General features: G+C 40.0%; 1 protein-coding gene across 2 annotated transcripts; it reads right to left on the reverse strand.

Moving 5' to 3' along the window:
* Positions 1–1,144: 1,144 nt before the first annotated feature.
* Positions 1,145–19,080, reverse strand: LOC127581605 (splicing factor, proline- and glutamine-rich-like). Of its 2 annotated transcripts, XR_007957977.1 has the most exons (11): positions 17,902–19,080; positions 16,466–16,767; positions 16,065–16,160; positions 15,699–15,895; positions 15,229–15,313; positions 14,993–15,107; positions 13,395–13,431; positions 12,082–12,227; positions 3,130–3,180; positions 2,353–2,419; positions 1,145–1,231 (listed from the first exon to the last, which is right to left on the reverse strand). XR_007957977.1 is itself a non-coding variant. In XM_052036107.1 (9 exons), exons 1-9 carry the CDS (start codon positions 18,484–18,486, stop codon positions 9,544–9,546), a joined length of 1,698 nt encoding a protein of 565 aa, XP_051892067.1. In that variant the 5' UTR covers positions 18,487–19,076; the 3' UTR covers positions 9,160–9,543. The 2 variants fall into 2 exon arrangements, 1 of the variants encoding a protein (XP_051892067.1); XM_052036107.1 differs by lacking the exons at positions 1,145–1,231; positions 2,353–2,419; positions 3,130–3,180 and adding an exon at positions 9,160–9,678 and having other exon boundaries at positions 17,902–19,076.
* Positions 19,081–19,791: the final 711 nt, after the last annotated feature.

Here is a 19,791-nt window from a genome sequence, read left to right on the forward strand (position 1 = left end):
GGCATTTGAAAGATTGCCTCAAAACCTATTGTGGAAAATGAAAGCTGTTGTGGGACACAAGTTTGAGGAATAGAAAGACTGGATGGCTAAGAGGGCATAGTCTGGGGCTTCAACTTTAACCAGTTTGCACAAGTGAAACCATTAAAGGCAGAGTTAAAGTTTCCAATGACAGGTAGAAAAGCAAGTTGTAGAGGGCACAAGGTCACATATTATAGATGGGTTAAGCGAATGAGCAAAAATTTGGTAAAAGGATATGGGAAGATGTGGAACTATCTTGGCACAAAAACAGGGTGGCACAACTGCTACCTCAGTGTCAGCAACCAGGTTTAATGCAGACTTTCAACTCCAGAGTTGGCACCTTCTTTACATAACAAGGGTTTCCTTTGGTCTGCACATGTACCAAAGAATGTGGAGAGAATAAGATGGGTTAGGTAGGATCAACAGTGCATGATGGTCAGTGTGGAGTCAATGTGCTAAAGGGCTTGTTTCTGTCCTTCATGGCATTACCCAAATAGTGAGAATACAAGCTCAGACGGTGGGGGATCTGAACAAGATTTGTGCATGATATGCACAAGGCAAGCATGCAAGAACTGCAAGTAGTTAAGCTAGCAATGTTTATTACAAGGGAAATAGATACAAAAATAAGGAAATTATACTTGTTATTTAGAGAATTGATGAGATAACATCTGGCCTACTCCATACACTTCGGCCTCCTTACAGATATTCATGTACTGGAAGCAATTCAGAGGTTACCAGACTGATAACTGGATTAACCCAGTTATCTTGCAAGGTTGGACACACTAAGATTGCATTTGGAGTTAAAGTGCACAAGTGACATGATTAAAACAGAAAAGATTTTGACATGGTAGATGCTACCTTGTGCAAGCTGAGGAAGAGCAAGTGGCCTGCTCCCAATTCATTTGATTAAAGTTAGCTGGACAAAAGGCCAGCAGGTATATGGATACCACCTGCAAGGACTACTCCAAAACTCATTGATTGAACACGAGGCATGTGGATCAAAATCTTTTAACTCCTACTGTCAGAACTATATCAACCACATGTGCTTATAGTGAGTGATTCAAAGCAGCAGCCCAACTCATAACCCACATCCTCACAAAGGAACACACAACTTTGAAAGCTGATCTCAGAGTTATTAATTTTATTTACATTGATAATACACTGGTGTCATGAATCGAGGCTGTGACATCCAGGTGAACCTCCATCCAAGATCCTGAGGGGAGTTAAAGAAAAGGAAAGTTATAGGCTTGCTATGACAATCTGTCCATTTTGAACAGACCAGTACATTCATTCTAACAAACTTCCCAATGTAGTAAGTACATATGTTCTCAGTGCTGAGATGGTTATGGTATCTTTTAATCTTCTTCACAAAGATGAATCCCCAAGTTACATGAATGGAAATTTGTTTTGTTGAAGGCTATTAACTGGCTCAGGTGTCTTCAACTAAATTAGTGTAAGAATTGCATCATGAAGCACTATGAATAATGCCTATGCAAATAAAAAGATTTAATACAGGGTTAATTACATGTGACTATTTCCAGGGTAAATCTCTGCAGCTAGCACTTACTATATTGCAATGCCAGTACCATTTCCACATCAGGGACACATGACATCTTTTCCAGTGCAATGTTCCTTTTGCAGCAATACAAGACAGTCTTGATTTCAGTGCTGATCTGAGCCTACATTCTTGGGCCCTTCCATCCTCTCAGCACACTAAAGAGATCAACCTTAAGGATATATCCAACTCCTCCCAACTTAGATGAGCCCAATCAAATGACTTTCAGTTCAACCATCCACCCACCTCCATTGCAGTTCTTTATTATAGCTCAGTCTCTGAAGGAGATTCAATTGGAGATCAAGCAGGATATTCAAGCTTAAAAGTGTAAATTACGTAACCATTTACAAAGGTTCTAGGTTCAGTGGCTCGTGAAGTCTGATACAATATGATGGGACAGCTTCAAAAACAGTAACTGTTCAATCTCATCAACACCAGCAAACCAGTTTGGATGCACAGGGGATTTCTGGGCACTTGTATCCAATCACTTGCTGCCATAGATATTGACTACTGAAAATTTAATATATTGCCACTAAAGCTTATACCTTATTTCCAAGCTGATTTCACAATTTTGTTATTTCCATACTGCAGCAGTAATTCTAATGTTCTGCACTTAAGGTGCAACAGAGCATTTAACATGAGCAATGTATTAAAATGCAAACTGAGAATGCAATTAAGACTAACAGTTGAAAGGCTTCATGCAAAACAGACACCTACTTTGACAAAAATAATTCATTGCCCTTCAATTTTTTTTTGACAGTTTTGTCATGTTCACTCACCCCTCTTCATGACTTAGACTGACTGACCAAATGTGAAACATTCTGGTTATGTGGCTTTACACAGAAGCTGGAAATGAAAGCAGAAATCAGGATGTTTCATTCTTATCACAAACTTGCTTCCCCATCTATGTGAACTATATTAGCCAAAATATGCATCTTGTATTCCATCAATGGGTAAATTAGTCAGTGTAATGACAAGCACACACACCAGTTACATTGTTCGTAAGATGCAAGACATCTGAATTTTTAGAGCAAAGAAATAGGGTAGTGTCCACCATGGGGGTTTACAGTGACATGCATTCAAGAACAATTCAAAGCATGTCTGCCCCACAAGACAAACCAACGAAAGGAAAATAAAAGCCCACGAGATCAGTTTAGTTCTGGTCACTGTTTAAGGAGATGTGCAAGAGATGAGGATATAGCCAGGGTTGCAGAATTTTAGTTAAGAGTTTACCTACTCCAGTCAATTTCTTGGGAAACTAGAGTTAATTTTTCTTCATCCATACAGTGGCAGAGACCAGAAGCTAGTTTAAAATGTACATGAATGGCTGCAAACTGCCAATTAGCTACAGGGTCAATGACATGGTAAAAAGCAGATTCAGATACAATAAATACAATATTTCAGGAGGGGCAGGCAAGGACACAAAGGGCCAAATGGCTGTCTCCTACCACTGTGCAAATAAAAATACCTAGCCTGATAGCTCAATATTTTTCAGTCCTCTTAGAAAGCATGATCAAATGTCTAATTCAGAATTTTAGTATTTGGCAGTTACTTACCAGCAATTTTAATGCACCAGCAGCTTGTCAACATGCAAGCTCTTTCCATGCCTAAAGAGAACACATCAAGTTAGTAAGAATTCAACAGCAACTGATAACATTAATAAATTCTCAGATCACGTTACATCAGAAAACTGCCATTCAAATCCAGCCCAAATGTAGATCTGGAATAGAAAAGTTGATTGAATTCCCCAGTAGCCTCAGTGCCACTGTTTCCACAGTAGCACCCATAGACTAATAATTATGGGGAAGGAATAGGTGGACTGGAAGCAGGATACAAAGGAGATGTACCTTTCATACAACTGATGTGTATCAGTGGATTACACCAGAAAAGCACCTCTGTACTTTGTACTGACTTGCCTGCATAGCCCAACAGAAAGGTGCAAAGCAAGAAGTTGTGCTTTAAGCCAAGCTTCACTTTGGCAAGTAAGGCATTATGAAAACAAGGTTAAAACAATTGAAAATTAATAATTCTAAAGCTTTGAAGAGGCCAATTAAAATTGACCAAGTTGGCACAGAAAGATGATGCCTAATCAGGCAAGTGTGCACTTAAGGGAAGTTACTCATCTTAGAAGTGATTCTAACCTCTTTTACAACACTAATAGACACAAGTATCCCTATTATGTTCTGGCATCACTCTCCTGCACAGATGCTCAAAATATTGTAGCCAAATTGAACTGAGAAAACTCAGTCATGTGGAGGATAATTGAGATAGAATACAGTGCAGACACTTAGCTATCTATTTTCAAATCCCACAAGTCCAGTGTAATGAATTGAAATATGATTTCAGCTCTAGGGACAAACCAGAGATTGCCTTTTACACAGGAAGCACATTTCATTGCTCAGTCCAAACAGGCAGTAATTTTTGACTTAACAAATATGGCTCCCAAAAATGGAATACAAATGTGATTAACACTTCAGCTCTAAGATTGCATTGTGTTAATCTTGCTGTTAGCTTTGTGATCCAAATTAAGTTTGCACCAGAGAATACTGCAATTTACACAGATGACCTCTGTGTCAAAATCCCAGCATTGCAACAGGATAAACCCTAAAATGGTCAAAGACTTGAACAAATCAGGTCAAGGACCATGACAACATTTACAACTTCTTGCACCCTAAACTTAAACATTCTTTATAGCAGATTACTTAATCCAAATAATCCAAACAACTAAGCAGTCAAGACCAACATTCCACTATGTTCACCAAGTCTTCCCCCCTACACGTTTTTAAGAATGTGGAATTATATTACCAGAGACAAGCTTATCATCAGAAAGCTACCCACTATGTCGAACTCAGTACTGATTGTGTGATCCATTTGATTATTGAAACGTGTCATCTTATCTCTTACTGGATTGACTAGCAAGCCATTTGCTGATTAACAGCTTCAAAGAAAGCAAAACCAAAGCAATGTGATTTGGCTAAGGCCCATTCCAGTTATTGAAGAATTTTGATGACAAGTCAGAAGCCTGAACAGCCAAACAAATAGCTATATCCAGTCAAAGCATGGTCCAAGCATTGATTTTCTACTAAAATACTAAATGAGTAGTAAATTATCCTTATTTTCAGTAATACATTGCCAGATGCAGTTGAACTGTTGAGTACTGAATATGACATTTACAGAAGTGATACTTGCCATATGCAACAGGTAAGTATTAAAAATCTGAACCTTAGACAGATCTTTCTATATTCAGGTACATTGTACAGGGTCTGGTCTTAGGATCTCTGGCCAGATAACCAGTGGTTCAATGTAGATAGTAGTTAGTCATTACAAAGCTGGCTTGGCAAAAGCTAAAAACATACTGTATCCAGGCTATACTAAAAATTACAGGAGATAAACCAAGTACAATGAATAGGTGTACACATTTCAGAGTAAGGGGGTCTGACAAAGGCTCAAGAGTAAGCAGATTGAAAGTTTTACTTTTTAATTTCCACAATTCCAAAACTCAATGGCAGATCAGGCTGCCATTTCCTCCATAGTTGCAGGCAATTGCACACCCACCCCTCCCCTTCTCCAAACCCCAAAAATTACAAGTGACATTCCAGTTATTGCACTAAGTGGTCTTCTGCAAATTTGTCTATGACGATCATGTCGCTTTATTGATGGCCCTGGCAAAGCTTGAAGTGCAAGTGCAGTGCTTAAATAAAGGCAAATTGAATAGACAAGCTACAACCTTCCTATTCGATGCCTAAGTCACACAACAGCTTTATGAAGCCAAAAGTACAATTGAAGACAGAAGGCACATCTACCCATTTGTTGACGATCCACAGGTGCATTCAAATCTTAATGCTGTGGTACAGTATTTGAAAGCTGCACTAGTAGCTGTACATCACTTGGGCTGTAATGCATCATTGATACCAGTCAGCATTGAATGCCAACAGTCCAACCGCTAAAAGTGCTGCACTGTAATCACACTGACAGAAGGGTGATGCCCGAACCATTACACTTGATTTAAGAAATTACGAAAGACATTTTAACAAGTTATTTGTACATACCTGTATGCAGTCTGTACTGTGTACCGCAGAACAAGCAGGAATACTATTCTCCAGGTCTTACTGCCCAATCCCATTTGCAGTACTACAGATCCTCAATGTAATGTATTGCAGACAAGCTGACTGTATTTATTCGCTGTAGAGTGGCATTACTTGCAAGGGTGCAGCACAATGGCTGCCAGCAGCCACTTGCTGGCTTGTAACTCTCAGATGCGTTGCCATGTGACCTGAGAATCTGAAACTGTTATAACTTCCACTGAAGAATACTGGGGAAGACAAGTTATTCAATTTGTTCCCAGACTTAATGGGCATTGCAAAATTCAAGCACCTGAATACCAAAATGGCAACAACTAAACTTTCCTTTACACGTATTCAAATTAACTGATACCATAAACCAAGTTCAGATATCTGTAAAAATATGTAAGTCAGCCTTTCAGGCCAGAGACTTTCAATTTCAAAAAAAATGAAAGGATTCACTAAAAACATACCCATTGCAACCAAATGCAAGAGCTGTGGCATCAAAAGAATTAGAAAAGGGGCATTTCAAAAATTGTTCCAAGCTCTGCTTGCGCCACCTAAAGAACTGAAAATTGCCCTAAACAGGTGAACTCAAAGGGGTCACAGAAGCCCCTAGTTACAATATCACCAAACCAAATCTATAGTTACCTTACAGATTTGAAAAGATAGAACCCTGGATTATCAGCCCCACCTAAATGTACCAAACCTACTTAAATTATGAAACCCATGTTCAAATGCAGCAATTTTAAGGGAATAGAAATGAAGTTATTCCAAGCCTGTAATAGGTACCAAACAGCAAGCCAGAGCAGTTGATCATTTAAATCTATATGAGCTGGTTATGATCAATTACAGGGTTATTAAGGGGGCAAATTACCCACATTTGCAATCAACTGCATTGCATACCCTGGGATATTTTTATCTCCAAACTGATCATGTCAAAGAAACTTTAACCCTAGTTGCAACTAAGCAGCCCTTAGATAGGCGACATTAAATCCCATAATTTTAGTTAAAAAATCCGATCTTCGACTGCAGTTTATGTTCAGGAATATCAACTCAACAATTGATTAAAATTAGTTGCCCCTCACTAGAAAACTGCATCCATGACCTAGCAGGGCCATGTAAAAGTTGTACAAGTGGATTTGATTATATATTCAAACATGCCCCACCAACCATCCCCACAAATAAGTTTTAACACTTACCATTATCACAATGCTAAACAGCAATTATTTGTTGGCACAGCATGTTACTGCTTGGTTTCCAGTACCCATTGAACCTTCAGCTTCTACAGGCAGAAGATATAGAAGTCACGTTCCTGGTAGTCCAGGTATCCTGTTTGCAAATTCATTCTTATGAGCAGATCTGCACCTCCCAGATCGTGCTACTGGATTCCAATTAGCATTTTCCAATTAGTCATTCACGATGCAAGAGGACCAACTTCTCAAATCAATAATTTTTAGGTGAAACCATCATAAGTTAACAGTTGGACCCATATTAGGTCAGTAGATTAAAAAAGGGTTTCTGGATCATTAATTGCAGATCTTTCAGAGAACATCTTTCACCAGGTATAAAGTTCAATAGAAACTAAAAATCAGTTGAGTCTTCCGAACTCCACTTTTAAGATCCTGTCCCAGTTTCACAGCAAACCTGTCTGGTAGAACTTTAATAACCACATACACAACACTTAACTAAAATAAATTCCAAGTCCAAATAGGTCCCACAAAATGGTCTGGCATTGTTGATGCAATGGTCCAGAGATGAAAGAATGTGCATCAATACCAGTAACTCTTGGGTGTGTTAACAAAATATTGTGCACATGATTTTTGCACTGCATTGACTGCTCCAATACATATTTCTATCATTGCTCAAGTTCCAAAATATCAAACTTTGGGATACCGATGGCCCAAATTTCTGTTTCCTACAAGACCCAATAGATTGGTTTACAGGCCTAACACTGAAATGTATCCACTATCTAGGCAGGACAGTAATCTGGTGTCACTATAGTTATGGGAATTATAGTAACATCTTAGTGCATCACAACCAATGCCATTTGGCAGCAAGCCATAACAGGGTCTTTACCTGCAAAACTGAGTTGTGCTAATAAACAGATTGTCATTTCTAATCTATTAATGAACTTAGGACAGGGTAGACAGTATTAGACTGCCTCGATCAACCCAAATAGGAACAGAAGCAAACAGTTCAAACACAAGCTGGGAAATACTATGGCTATTTAAAATTGTATAGACCTAGCTGGAAAAAGTGTAGTAGCAATAACTTTAGATTGCAAATGAATTAGAAATTTTGCTCAAAAACACCAGCAAGCCAGTAGTTCTACTATAACTAGACAGGTAACTTTTGGGATGCAGAAGTCAGGATGCCAAATTGCAGGAAAGCAGAGTTTGTTAAACTGACCACATTGAAATCCTTGAAGGAAAACAAATCTCCCTACCCCAAATACTCCTATTTCCCTACCTAAATATAGTGAAAATACAAAGAAAAAAATCAATTTGCTAAACCATGGATCAAACCCAGCGCCAAAAGATTCAATGTACGAAAAGTGCCCGAGCCCAGAATTAGGAACCTCAACATTTAGCAGTGCCAACCAATCTAGATGGATTTTAGCCAACAGTAGGACACTGCAATGAGATTGAGTTTCCATGGGGCAAGGAAAATCATCAGCTAGGTGCCCAATTGCTGCATCAAACCACCTTTAATGAAAAGCACTGTACGGGCAGAAGCAGACTTGCATCCAAGTTTACATCTTCACAATCTAGGTTTCCATGGAAAAGATCACTCAGAATGATGCAAAGCTAGCAACCACAGATACTCAGCTTTAATTTTCATGGTTAGAACAAGTTAAAACAGAAGGAAAATTGAAAGAGTTGTGCTTGGCATCGGTCTAAACACTTAAGATATTAAGTACTAGCTGCAGCATAATCTTCCTTCCCTCCCAATATCTGAGAACATGCAAATCTCTGAAATGTAGTTGCCAAATCAGAAACTTGGATTTGTCAGTGACTTCACTGCCACACCCAACTGCGTGTGCTTGCAGGTTTCTGGGAAGAAAAACTCATTTAAACCAATGTTATCAGTCCAACTTTACCCAAAACTAGAACCACAAAAGAATTTTTGAAAGTTTCAATAATATCTAATTAAGAAGGTTCCATTAGTAAAATCTACTTGGCCAACAATTTGAGTTAATGACACCAGCAAAAAAAAATCCAAATCCTGGCTGTCCATTGAGCATGGAAGCAAAACACCACTGGGTTCTTTGGTGTACTGAAATTTAAATCAAAACAATGGTCAGATCTCAGCCCAAAATTACTATTGAAAACCAGAGACAACTGCTAATTGTGTTTTCAGTGCACTTGATTCCCAAATCCTTACCTTATTGCAATTAACTTTGATAAGTGGCACAGAGTTTGCAACAGTCAGCAATACTTTGTTCCACTTATGGAAGTAGACAATTTGCCTCAACTCAACCAAGGCTTTACTTTTGGTTAAAAACAACTCATTTCAAATTAGCACTATGAATGAGTTTTAATTTAAAAAGACAACCAAAATACAGAATTCCACCATTTCAAAACAAGCATTTAGCCTACACAATTTAACATGCTTCTACAATGACTCAAAAAATACATGGAGCATACTTTCTAGAGGTTTAATGGCACTTCAGTGTACAGTTGAAGTACTGGGAAAAGATGCCTATTTGCACTATCACTTGCTTGACATAATTCAACATTCACAATGTGCCAGCGTGAATTGTTACAGTTTACAAAGTTTAGTCAATACACAAATCTGAATAGGCATAAAATGCAACTTTGCCACCAACTAAAAAAAACGCAATTATGAAGAGTTCTTGTCTAAATGAGACCATCTGGAATGCACACTAAAGTAGAGCTATAAATTTTAGTATCTAGGCTTCTTGTTAGCAGTTTCATATTCTTCTCTCCCTCTACTAAAATTGGGACCAGCAGGCCCCATAGGACGTGGGGGCTGAGCATTCATTGGACCTGGGGCTCCCTGTCCAAAACGGTCATTACGCTATTGGAAGTTCATCACACATGGTAGCAATCAAAGTCCATACAAGTTGCACATTACAAAGTGAGGAAAATGTGTAACATTTAGGTCAGGGAAGGCATCCGTAGTCAACGTTCGTCGATTACAACCAGGAATGGGGCGATCCACAGGTACCAGGCACATAAAAAGAAAAAAAAGAGGGCAAGTTGTTCATTAGTTTACCAACCAGCACATGGAGGAATCCATGGTGGGTATAATCCTCCCATGACTTGTGACAGCTTAAGAACAATGGCTATTCTGCTTTTAGTGCAAACAAACCACTTAGCAATATAGGAATGCAGAGTAATATGCACATAATTGATTTGGGCTTAGAGCTGATCATCATTGCAACCTCTACATTAAATCTGTCAGAGATGCAGAGTTTTAGCACTTCAAGTTAAATAGCCACTGGCCTCAATCGAAGTCACAAGTAACCACCGACTTATTCCCACCTATTTCCCCTTTAACACAATCTGACTTACAAGCCAGTATTGTAGTACTGAAGAGTTGCTGAGTGCAAATAAGTATGTTCCAGCAAAGAAAACTGTTTACCATTAAGGCATGATAGGCCAAGTTTTCTCACTTCAATGGAAAAATTAATCTTTGATCATTTGCCTTTGCAAACTGTTTTTAAATTTTTTTGTCAAATGTATTTTAGTCTACAAACTACAATCACAGTACAACACAAGTACTACAACACTGGATCATTGTTACCATTCAGGATTACCTGGGTAATATCAAGTATGCTGCAAAACAATGCACTATTAAAGTCCATAATTACCAGGACAATTTCCTTAATATTCAGTTTAATATGCCTCACTGAACTTACCACTTGCACAGAACACCTCAAACATTTGGAGGGTAGGGCAAGCAGGTTTGCCATGACCCATGGCATGCTGTTGTGCTAGAGGAAACAATAGCCTCTTTCAATTTACTTCATGGGGCTACAATGGTGCACTGAAGCCCAACTAAGTGCTGGCATATACTGCCAAAACAATAGTCATCCAGTACAAGACCCGAGGGCTTTGAAGCAATTCACCAAAATAATGCTGAAACATTAGTTAATCGATGATTTAGACCATTTGGAATTTAAAGGACATCAGGACCAGCCTCAAATCTCAAATTATGAATAAACTGAAGAAACATCTGCTCATCTCCACACACACCCCATCTTGCCAGATGACCCAGTTTTTCCACTTAGAAGTATTAAACCCACATCCACTGCATCTTTTAACTGTACCAGACCAAAGGTCAGGATCAGAAATTTTAAGAAGCAGGGATATATTATTTCTTAACAGCAGCTGAACAGTCACAGGAGCCATGGAATATCTGGTTTCCTCCTGTGCTACGATTTTTATGATTATACAACTGTCCATTAAAATGTAAGCATTTCTGCAATTTATAATGGAGTCACTGCAATTACAATACATCCTCACTTATTTCAATATTGCAGTTTGTTGTAAGCTGGAATCACGTGTTCAATGTCTATATATATATATATATATATAAAATAGTGATTGCAAATGCTGGAACATTAGGATAGGAAATCAGAACTTGGTATCAACTTCCTGTAGAACAAAAACCTGATTTTACCGGATAGAATAAGACAACTGGCCTTCTGTATCAGAAGGAATGCAACTTCTAACACCACTTGGAACCTCTGAAATACCCCACTAGCCAATCTGAAGTTACTGTGGGAATATTTTCATTCCTGGCATGAATGCAAGTAGTTGTCATTAGTATCCCCCTAGTAGCAATTTGAGATATTGAAGTAAACCCATCTTTCCCTGCAAACCCAATTTCCCCATGCACAAACCATCAATCCTACGTTCAGATTCTAAAAACTGGAACTTTGGTAATCCAGTCAGCTAAGCAGGTAATTTAAATGCATTTCAACTAGGTCAAATTTACAAACATCTACCCTATAATCACATTGATTTCACTTGAACTTACAAGCATAGTATGACTATGCTGTAAAATGTTTGGCACAGCCAAACTTAAGCAGTGACATGGCAACAGATCCTGTGATCAATTAAGATGCAAAATTGATTAACATCTCCTGTAATGATCATTTTAACATGTTACAAGTAATCGCATTTTTCAGAAACTGTTGAATCCGCACCCCCCCCCCCCCCCATGACAAGTCCAAACTAAATTATTCATCTCCTATCATAGCCTTATTCAAGCTGTTTCCAAGTTTGCCATTTTGTGCTTTGTTTCAATAATGACAAGCTAAGCAGATGGACCCCACAAAAGGACCTTTGTTCATACTGCACAATATCAATTACCATTTTCTCTAGACTTTCTCATACCAACTACCCTCTCACATTTCACTCTACAACCAGGCCATACATTCAAGCATTCACTCTTAACCACAGTATGCTTTACCCCTGCCATGTCGCTGGTGTTTGCACTGGTGCTCATCATCTGTCCAGTCATCGCGCTAGGTCCTCCAGGGCTACTCAGTGTACTGTGACCTTCATAGGCCATTGCTGCCATTGGTGGGAAGCTTTGGTTTGCAGTAGTATATTGCTCTGAAATTTAAAACCAATTCAATGAAGAATAAGCAATATAATGAACTGTTTACACTAAAATAAAGTGTGTTAAGCTTGTTATTGTATGTTTATCAAAAAAACTCAAGGAATATACATAAGCTACAAACATTAGGACTACTATGCTGGAAATCAAATCAATAGACATTATCTGCATATATCAGAGACGACTAATAATAACTCTGAAGAAACTGAAATTCAAGGAAAAAAATCTTTCAGTAGGTTTCAGTTGTACACCAATAACTTTCAAATGCACATCTGTAAATTTTGAAGTCATACAGATCAGCCATTGGAGTTCTGTACCCAGTTCAACCGGGTTTCATCATTTTAAATCTGCAAATGCCTTAAAAAATACATAACGTCTACTATTATATGAAATCAAAAGATCCCACTAAGCAGGAATTCATTAATCCAATACTTTCCCTTTAAACAAAGTACATCAAAAGCACAGGCCAAGCCAATGTAGTCACCCCTTCAAATGACAAAATGGTGTAGTAGACAACTTTATACTTTAACTGTACAAACATATTTGTCTTCACTGTTGCCATTAAAAGGAAAATTAAAATCACCTCTTCATTTCAGTGAATACAACCACAGGTTGCCTAACCTTCCTCCAAGGTCACAACCTTTCTAACATGTGATCCATAGTACTGCACAACATCTAGGTCTATCTAGAGCTTCATGTAATCATTACACAACTTGAACTTCAGTTCTCTATCTAAATGACAACATTCCACTAGTCTCAAATTTCCGCTTCCACCTAGTTATGACCCACATCCTTCCACCATCTCTGGGGACTACACTAATTTTAATTTGTCACTGTTTACTAAATACTCTAATAGAGATCACATTTAACAACATTGAAATCCAGTTGCTACATTTACCCACAAGGTTAACATTTGTAATCTGATCTTTTATCGATGCTACCCTCAAACAAACTCATGACTCCCCCACCAATATATAGCGGACAATATCAACTGTGGAGTTCCTGTCAATTAGTATGACCATTATCTCAGTCACCACCTGCTCAGCCATCACTCAAGTAGCATCAATAATCTCCCTTCGATTGCAATCGGGCTGACAAAAATTACTGAAATCACTAAATTATATATTTCAGAAAGGCCTGCACGGTAAAAATCTGCATTTTACCTGTCATTCCTCCAGCCATACGCATTTCACGCTCCCTCTAGAAAGGAAATAAAAATCATCCGTGACTATAATAGACAATAACTTACTGCCAAGTTTACACAAACAGTTTAGGCATGAAGAGTTGACCGAGCCAAGTCCAACTGAAATTTGAAATAAGTACATTTCTGCAAAACAGCTGAAATTAATATTGTAAAATTACAACAGCCTGACACAAGGACAACAGAAAATCCTTAAATTCATGGAAGTAAAGACACATGGCATCTGTAAATGTTTTTATCCTACCACATACACTGCCTGACACCACCTAGATGCAGACAATCACCAGTTCTACACAATTGCATTGGAGGATTTAAAACCAGACAATGGACATTAGAACCTTCAAATGAAAAAGGGAAGTGCTCAGGTGATCAAGTGGCAATGAGTGCAAATTAAGTACATATACAAGACAGCTTAAAACTGACTGGATTACAAGACACTGGCATACATGACACCCTTATCAACATGCAAACAAGCAATACAAATTTATTAGATACCTGGTATAAAGCAGATATCCACATGCACGTGTCAACTGACTTGTCTCCAAAGGCTTCACTAGAATATTGTCAGCCTTGGTACGTCTTCCAATTTAAACATGTCTAGTCCAGCCTCACAACATGCAATAGCTTAGACTCCAGCTGTACAGTCCATGGCATTTAGCTATCAAACCATAAAATGGATATTGGGACCATAAAAGTAGTCAGGAATGTTTTCAACAATATGGAAGTGCTACAGTTAAGTGGGAAGCTGTTAAAAAGTGTTCAGGGGAGGAATTCTAAATCTTTGGAGCTAGCAAATTAAGGAACAGTGTCATGGTAGTAAACTGAAGGGTAAGAGACCAAAACTAGAAACAGGAAATTTCAGTGGTCATGGGTTAGAAATAAAGCCACCAAGCAAATCTACATGTCCAGCATTTTAAAATCAATTGTCGCTTCAAGAGCAGCACACGTACAAGCACAAAAGTTTGCAGAACTGGAGAAAACTAGAATATGGATATTCACCACACTACAATAGACAGAAGCCTAAGAGACCACAAAAGCATTGTGTTTTAGTTTCAAAACGAGTTGAGGTGGACGACATCAAGAGAGCTTATGGTCATGGACATTATCAGTCTTAGTCATGGGTGCGGCTAAATGGTTGGCCCATCTCGGGGTCAAATCTGGTCTAACTTCAGACAGGTAACGGGGTGGTTGATATACAGAAATAAAGTGTAGTTTAAAAAAAATTAAAGATTCGAAAGAGCAACTGTTCAATAAATCAAGTCTCAAGCACTGAACTACCTTCTGCAAATGGCATTTCATTCTGAACTCTAGCCAATGTAAAATGGAAATCTAAGGACTTTTAGCATTAACATTGCAGAACATGAAGCAGATAGAATTTGAGGCCTACAGATTTTCATGGCACATTTTCATTTTAGCATTAAAAGCCTCATTTCAACTCCACTCAAGTGCTAGTGCAACAATAGGACTCTTAATTCATTGTTATTTGTGAAATCGAACATTCAAAGTAACTACCTACTGACAGCTTTAAAAGAATTCCAAGACTGAAATAAGGAAACTCACAGGATCCATGTATCCCATGCGGAAGTTCTCCTCCCTCTGGCGCCTTATCATCTCCTCCTTTTCCCTTTGCCGCATCAACATTTCCTCCTCTCTTCTACGACGCTCTTCCTCTTGCCTGATGAATGTACAAATCGCATGGTTGAAACTCAATTTTAACAATTAGATAAGTTTTAATAACAGATAACCTGTAAGGATGCTCATGTTATAGCAATTTCACATACAGCCTGAATTCTCACCTCAGCTCGAGCTGTTTACGCTTCTGAACTTCTTGGCTGTGGAGCTCCTCCATACGCCGCAGCTCTTCTTGGCGCCGCATGAGATCTGTGTTAAATTTTAACAGAAGCATGAATCAACTAGAGATCAAGTCCATCCTATTGATAGGGCAAAGATCATTTACAAAATCCCACATCAAGCGTTGCGCATGCTAATATTTTCATAGAAAACACCAACTTCAATAGAATATTAATTAATACGTACAATAAAGTGTCTTACTTTCATACTAGGCAGTTTCCTACAAAAGGCATACCGGGTTTTAATACCAAGATAACATTAATCAAATTATTTCCAACATAGAAGATACAGGATTCTACAGATGCTGGAATCTGGAGCAACAAACTGCTGTAAGAACTCAGGTCAAGCATCTATAGAACGAAGGAATTGTCAAATTTGAGTCAAAACCTTGCATCAGGACAGATTTCCAACATACCCTGCCTCAACAACATTGCCTGATGTTCATGGTATGCATCTTCCATCTCATTTTCCAGCTTATCCCTGGCCTCTCTCATGTTCTTTTCAACTTGCTCTCTCTGTTGTTTTTCCATTTCATCAAGCGACTTCCATCTCTGGGAATATTCAAACTCAAATGTTCCATGCTGAGCAAAACGAGGAGGATGCTCTCGTTCTCTACAAAAAGTCATAACATCCCACATCAATTATTCCACTACTTCAAACAAATCTAATCTGCAACAAAGATGAAATACGTGAAGGCAAATAATGAAAGGTTAGGAAATCTGTCAAATTTCCTAATTTTCCAAACAAGATTACACTAAAGTATTGTTTTAAAAAAACTCACTTTTGATACATTGGGTTCCTTTGGGCAAGTTTCTCTGGAAGGCCATCCTCATCATCATACTGTTCCATTGGTTCCACTATTACAGGACGAGGAGACCTGCAAGGGAGTAAATAAAATTTGACAGTTTAGTTTTCTTTAAAATTTCTAGGGCTGCACCTAAGGCAGCCCTATTGTTATTAAACTCTTGTTGGAATATTGAAATTTAAACAATCAGTTGTAATCAAGAATGTATACTAATATTTCCTGCCTACTCAAACACAATGCTAACAAAATAAATTCCACCTCAGACTAGCTTGACTCATTGTGATATTATGACAATATCACAGTATCATTCAGCAATTACTTGAAACTAAGTTTTAAATAAGAACCAAGTGATTTATATAAAAAGCACTACTACTTACGCTGTTAAGAGGAATACCCCATCATTGCATCGGTCAAGTGCCTTCCGTGCAGCTGGTTTTGTAGCAAATTCAACTATGCCTTTGCCTGTTGATCTGCCACGATCATCTACGATTACAATGGCTCTCTCCACCTGACCAAACTGAGAGAAAGCTTCCTCCAGCAATTCATTAGAGACATATGGGGAGAGATTGCGGACAGTCAGTGCAGCAGAATGCGTGGCAAAACGAATACGAAGTGGCCGGCCTCTCATGGGTGTATCATCAAGTTCTGCTTTGGCTATTTCAGCCAAAGTTCTGCTTTCCTTAAGAGAAAGACAAAAAACTTTATGAAAGGAACATCTAATTCTGGTTGAAAATGCCAACATAAACGTAACAAATGCACAAATGTAAAAATCGACCATGAGGTCTGCATGAATGGTATCAAGCATCACAATAAAGACAGGAATGAAAAATCACCTGAAGTCCACACAAGTTTTTCTGAGCTTAGCTGCCAAAAGCATGACAAAGAACTCATTCAGGGACAACTGCCTTCACCAAACACTGCATTTACAAAGAGAGAAATGCAAGTTTTAAGGACATTTGTGGGCCAACAAGACCAGGGATCCACTTGCCTGCACCGTGTATTTTGGGAGCTGTACCAGATTTTCATTTCCTCAGAGAGAGGAGCTAAGCTTCACAACTTGCTTGCTAAGCCAGCTGTCCAATGCTGGAAAGGGAAAAGCTGCGCAGCGCTATGGGTGCCATCCTGCTGCTAAGCTGTTGAGTGGCAGATAGTGTCACTACTAGAATTGCTGCCTCACAGCTCCAGCTACCAGGGTTTAATCCTGAACTCTGGTGCCATCTGTGGGAGATAACATGTTCTGTGCACGAGTGGGATGCCTCTGGGCGCTCCAATCCCCTCCCACATCCCAAACCAGACTCAAGGACAGCCTCTACCCTGTTATCAGGTTCTTAAATGGACCTCTTAAACTGTGGGAGATAACATGTTCTGTGCACGAGTGGGATGCCTCTGGGCGCTCCAATCCCCTCCCACATCCCAAACCAGACTCAAGGACAGCCTCTACCCTGTTATCAGGTTCTTAAATGGACCTCTTAAAGATGATCTCTCAATCTACCTCATCGTGGCTCTTACACTTTACCTACTTCATGTTTGGAATGGAATGACCTGTCTGGTTGGCATGCAAACAGCTTGACACCGTATGTGACAATAATAAATTACCAAACCCATTCAGGTTGAATACCCAGTAAGTGCAGCCTTTATGATGTCGGAACGCGTGGGAGAACACGGGGGGGGGGGGGGGGGGGAAGAGTCGACGGGAAGGTTGGGAGCACGCTCCCGCGTCGCGGGAGAGCGCCTCCTGCGCGTTCACGCAACGATCGGGGGTGAGCACTGCCCAGCTCAGCCCCGACCGCCAGGGGGCCCGGGCCACACTCACCAGCCGGATGAAGCCGAACCCCTTGCCTTTGTTGATGAAAACCTCGCCGGGTTCGCCATATTTCTCGAAGAGCTTCTTGAAGTCCTCCTCGGTGATGTCGCCCGGCAGGTTGCCGACGAAGAGGCGGCACCGCTGGGTGTAGGTCTTCTCGCCGGGCTTGCGGAGCAGCGAGAGCTGGGCCCGCAGCACCTCCTGCGCCTGGCGCATCTCGCCCTCGTTCGGCTTCGAGTCACGCTGCTGCCGGCCCTGGCCCTCGCCTCCCGGGTAAGGTGGCTTGCCCTCGCCGCCACCGCCCCGGGCCGCCGCCGCCGCGGGGGACTGAGCGGCCGCCGCGTCGCCGTTCTTCTTGTCGGGCTCCTGGGACTTCTGCGAGGCCTGGGCGGCCGACTTCTGAGGCGGCGTCTGCGCTGGAGCCGTCACCTGGCTCTGCGACGAGGGCGCCGGCTGCTGCTTGAGGGCCTCGGCCGGGTTTCCCGCTCCGTTCGGGCGGTTGGGCACATTGTTGCGGTTGCCGCCGCGGAACGGAGGACTCATGCCGCCGCGCCTCTGGAATCCGGTGCGGTTCCTGAAACGATCCCGAGACATTCTGTGGATTTGTCCTTTATTTTCTGGAGGGGGGTCTGCAGTGTTTATTCCAAACCGACTGCAAAGGTCAACGTGGAGAAGTGCACAAAATGGCGCCTGGTAGGCACTTAGGCGGGCGCAGGCTCCTTATATACTCCACCGGGATCCCGCCTCCGTCGGTGTCCGATTGGTTGGTTGCTGGCATCGCACGCCCAAGTCCTGAAGACCGATTGGTTATGACCGATGTCGATCAGCAGCACAGCGTTGATAGTGGTGGTCAAACGACCAATCAGCTTCAACGGCTTTGCAGACAAAGGATTGCTTCTTTAGTTGGGGGGAGGGAGGCAAACGTCTTGTCCTTTCAGAAATGGAGGCCCTTGTTCCTTGGACCTAACGTAGAGCCTCCTGTACCCACTTCCCTCACTGACCAACACGAGATCACATCTGAATGTTGGAGGTCCCTATTTCCCCTCTGCTCTCCAAACTGGTAAATGGTTCACCACTTAACCGTCCATTATGTAAATACAATTTTATCAATATAATTCTATAATTTCCGACTAATATATTGTAATTAATCTCAAACTCTCCAAAGTGGCCCTCGAGTTACTTGAAAGATTGTTCCATCCCTTGAGAGCCTTTTCTATGCATTTCTTTGTTGTTAATTTCTGGTTTGAATCTTCTGGTTTACATTAAAGTAATATATTCTGCTGTTACCTATAAGCATTTTGCAATATTTTCTTTATTGACTTTCTTAACCATCACTTTTGTAGCTTTAGTTCAAGTTCTTCCTCTGATTGTTGTCATAGGAAAGATTAGTTTTATGTGTCATTAAGCAAAACATTTTACAGCTATCAAAATTGAATATATTAATCCACGTATGGCCTTGCTGCCAGCATTTATAGAATATCACTAAGTTCTGGGGAATCAGTATATTACAGCACTCTCAGAATGGCAAAAGTTTGCAGCATATTTGGACACAATTTATCGTATTGTGCAAGTGCTAATTCTCTGAAAGAACTATCCAGTTACTCTTACTTTCCAGCACCTTTCCCATGACTGTGGAATTTTCTCCCCTTCATTTATATGATGCCTTTTTGAAAATTGCCTGAATTTATCTCTACCAATCTTTAAGGAACTTTATTCTATTTCAGTTCGTTTCATAACTACTGAAATGGAATGAAATCTAATTTTAATAAGAAATAATTCTACTCATGTTCTCCTCTGGTGCTTCTGCCAATTTCTTTAATCTGTGTCATTTGACCACAGACTCTTCTACCAGTTTAAACAATTTCTCCTTACTTTGTCAAAGAATGATTTTGAACAACA

The sequence above is a fragment of the Pristis pectinata genome, chromosome 22, assembly GCF_009764475.1.
Source record: "Pristis pectinata isolate sPriPec2 chromosome 22, sPriPec2.1.pri, whole genome shotgun sequence".
Classification (NCBI taxonomy): Eukaryota; Metazoa; Chordata; class Chondrichthyes; order Rhinopristiformes; family Pristidae; genus Pristis; species Pristis pectinata.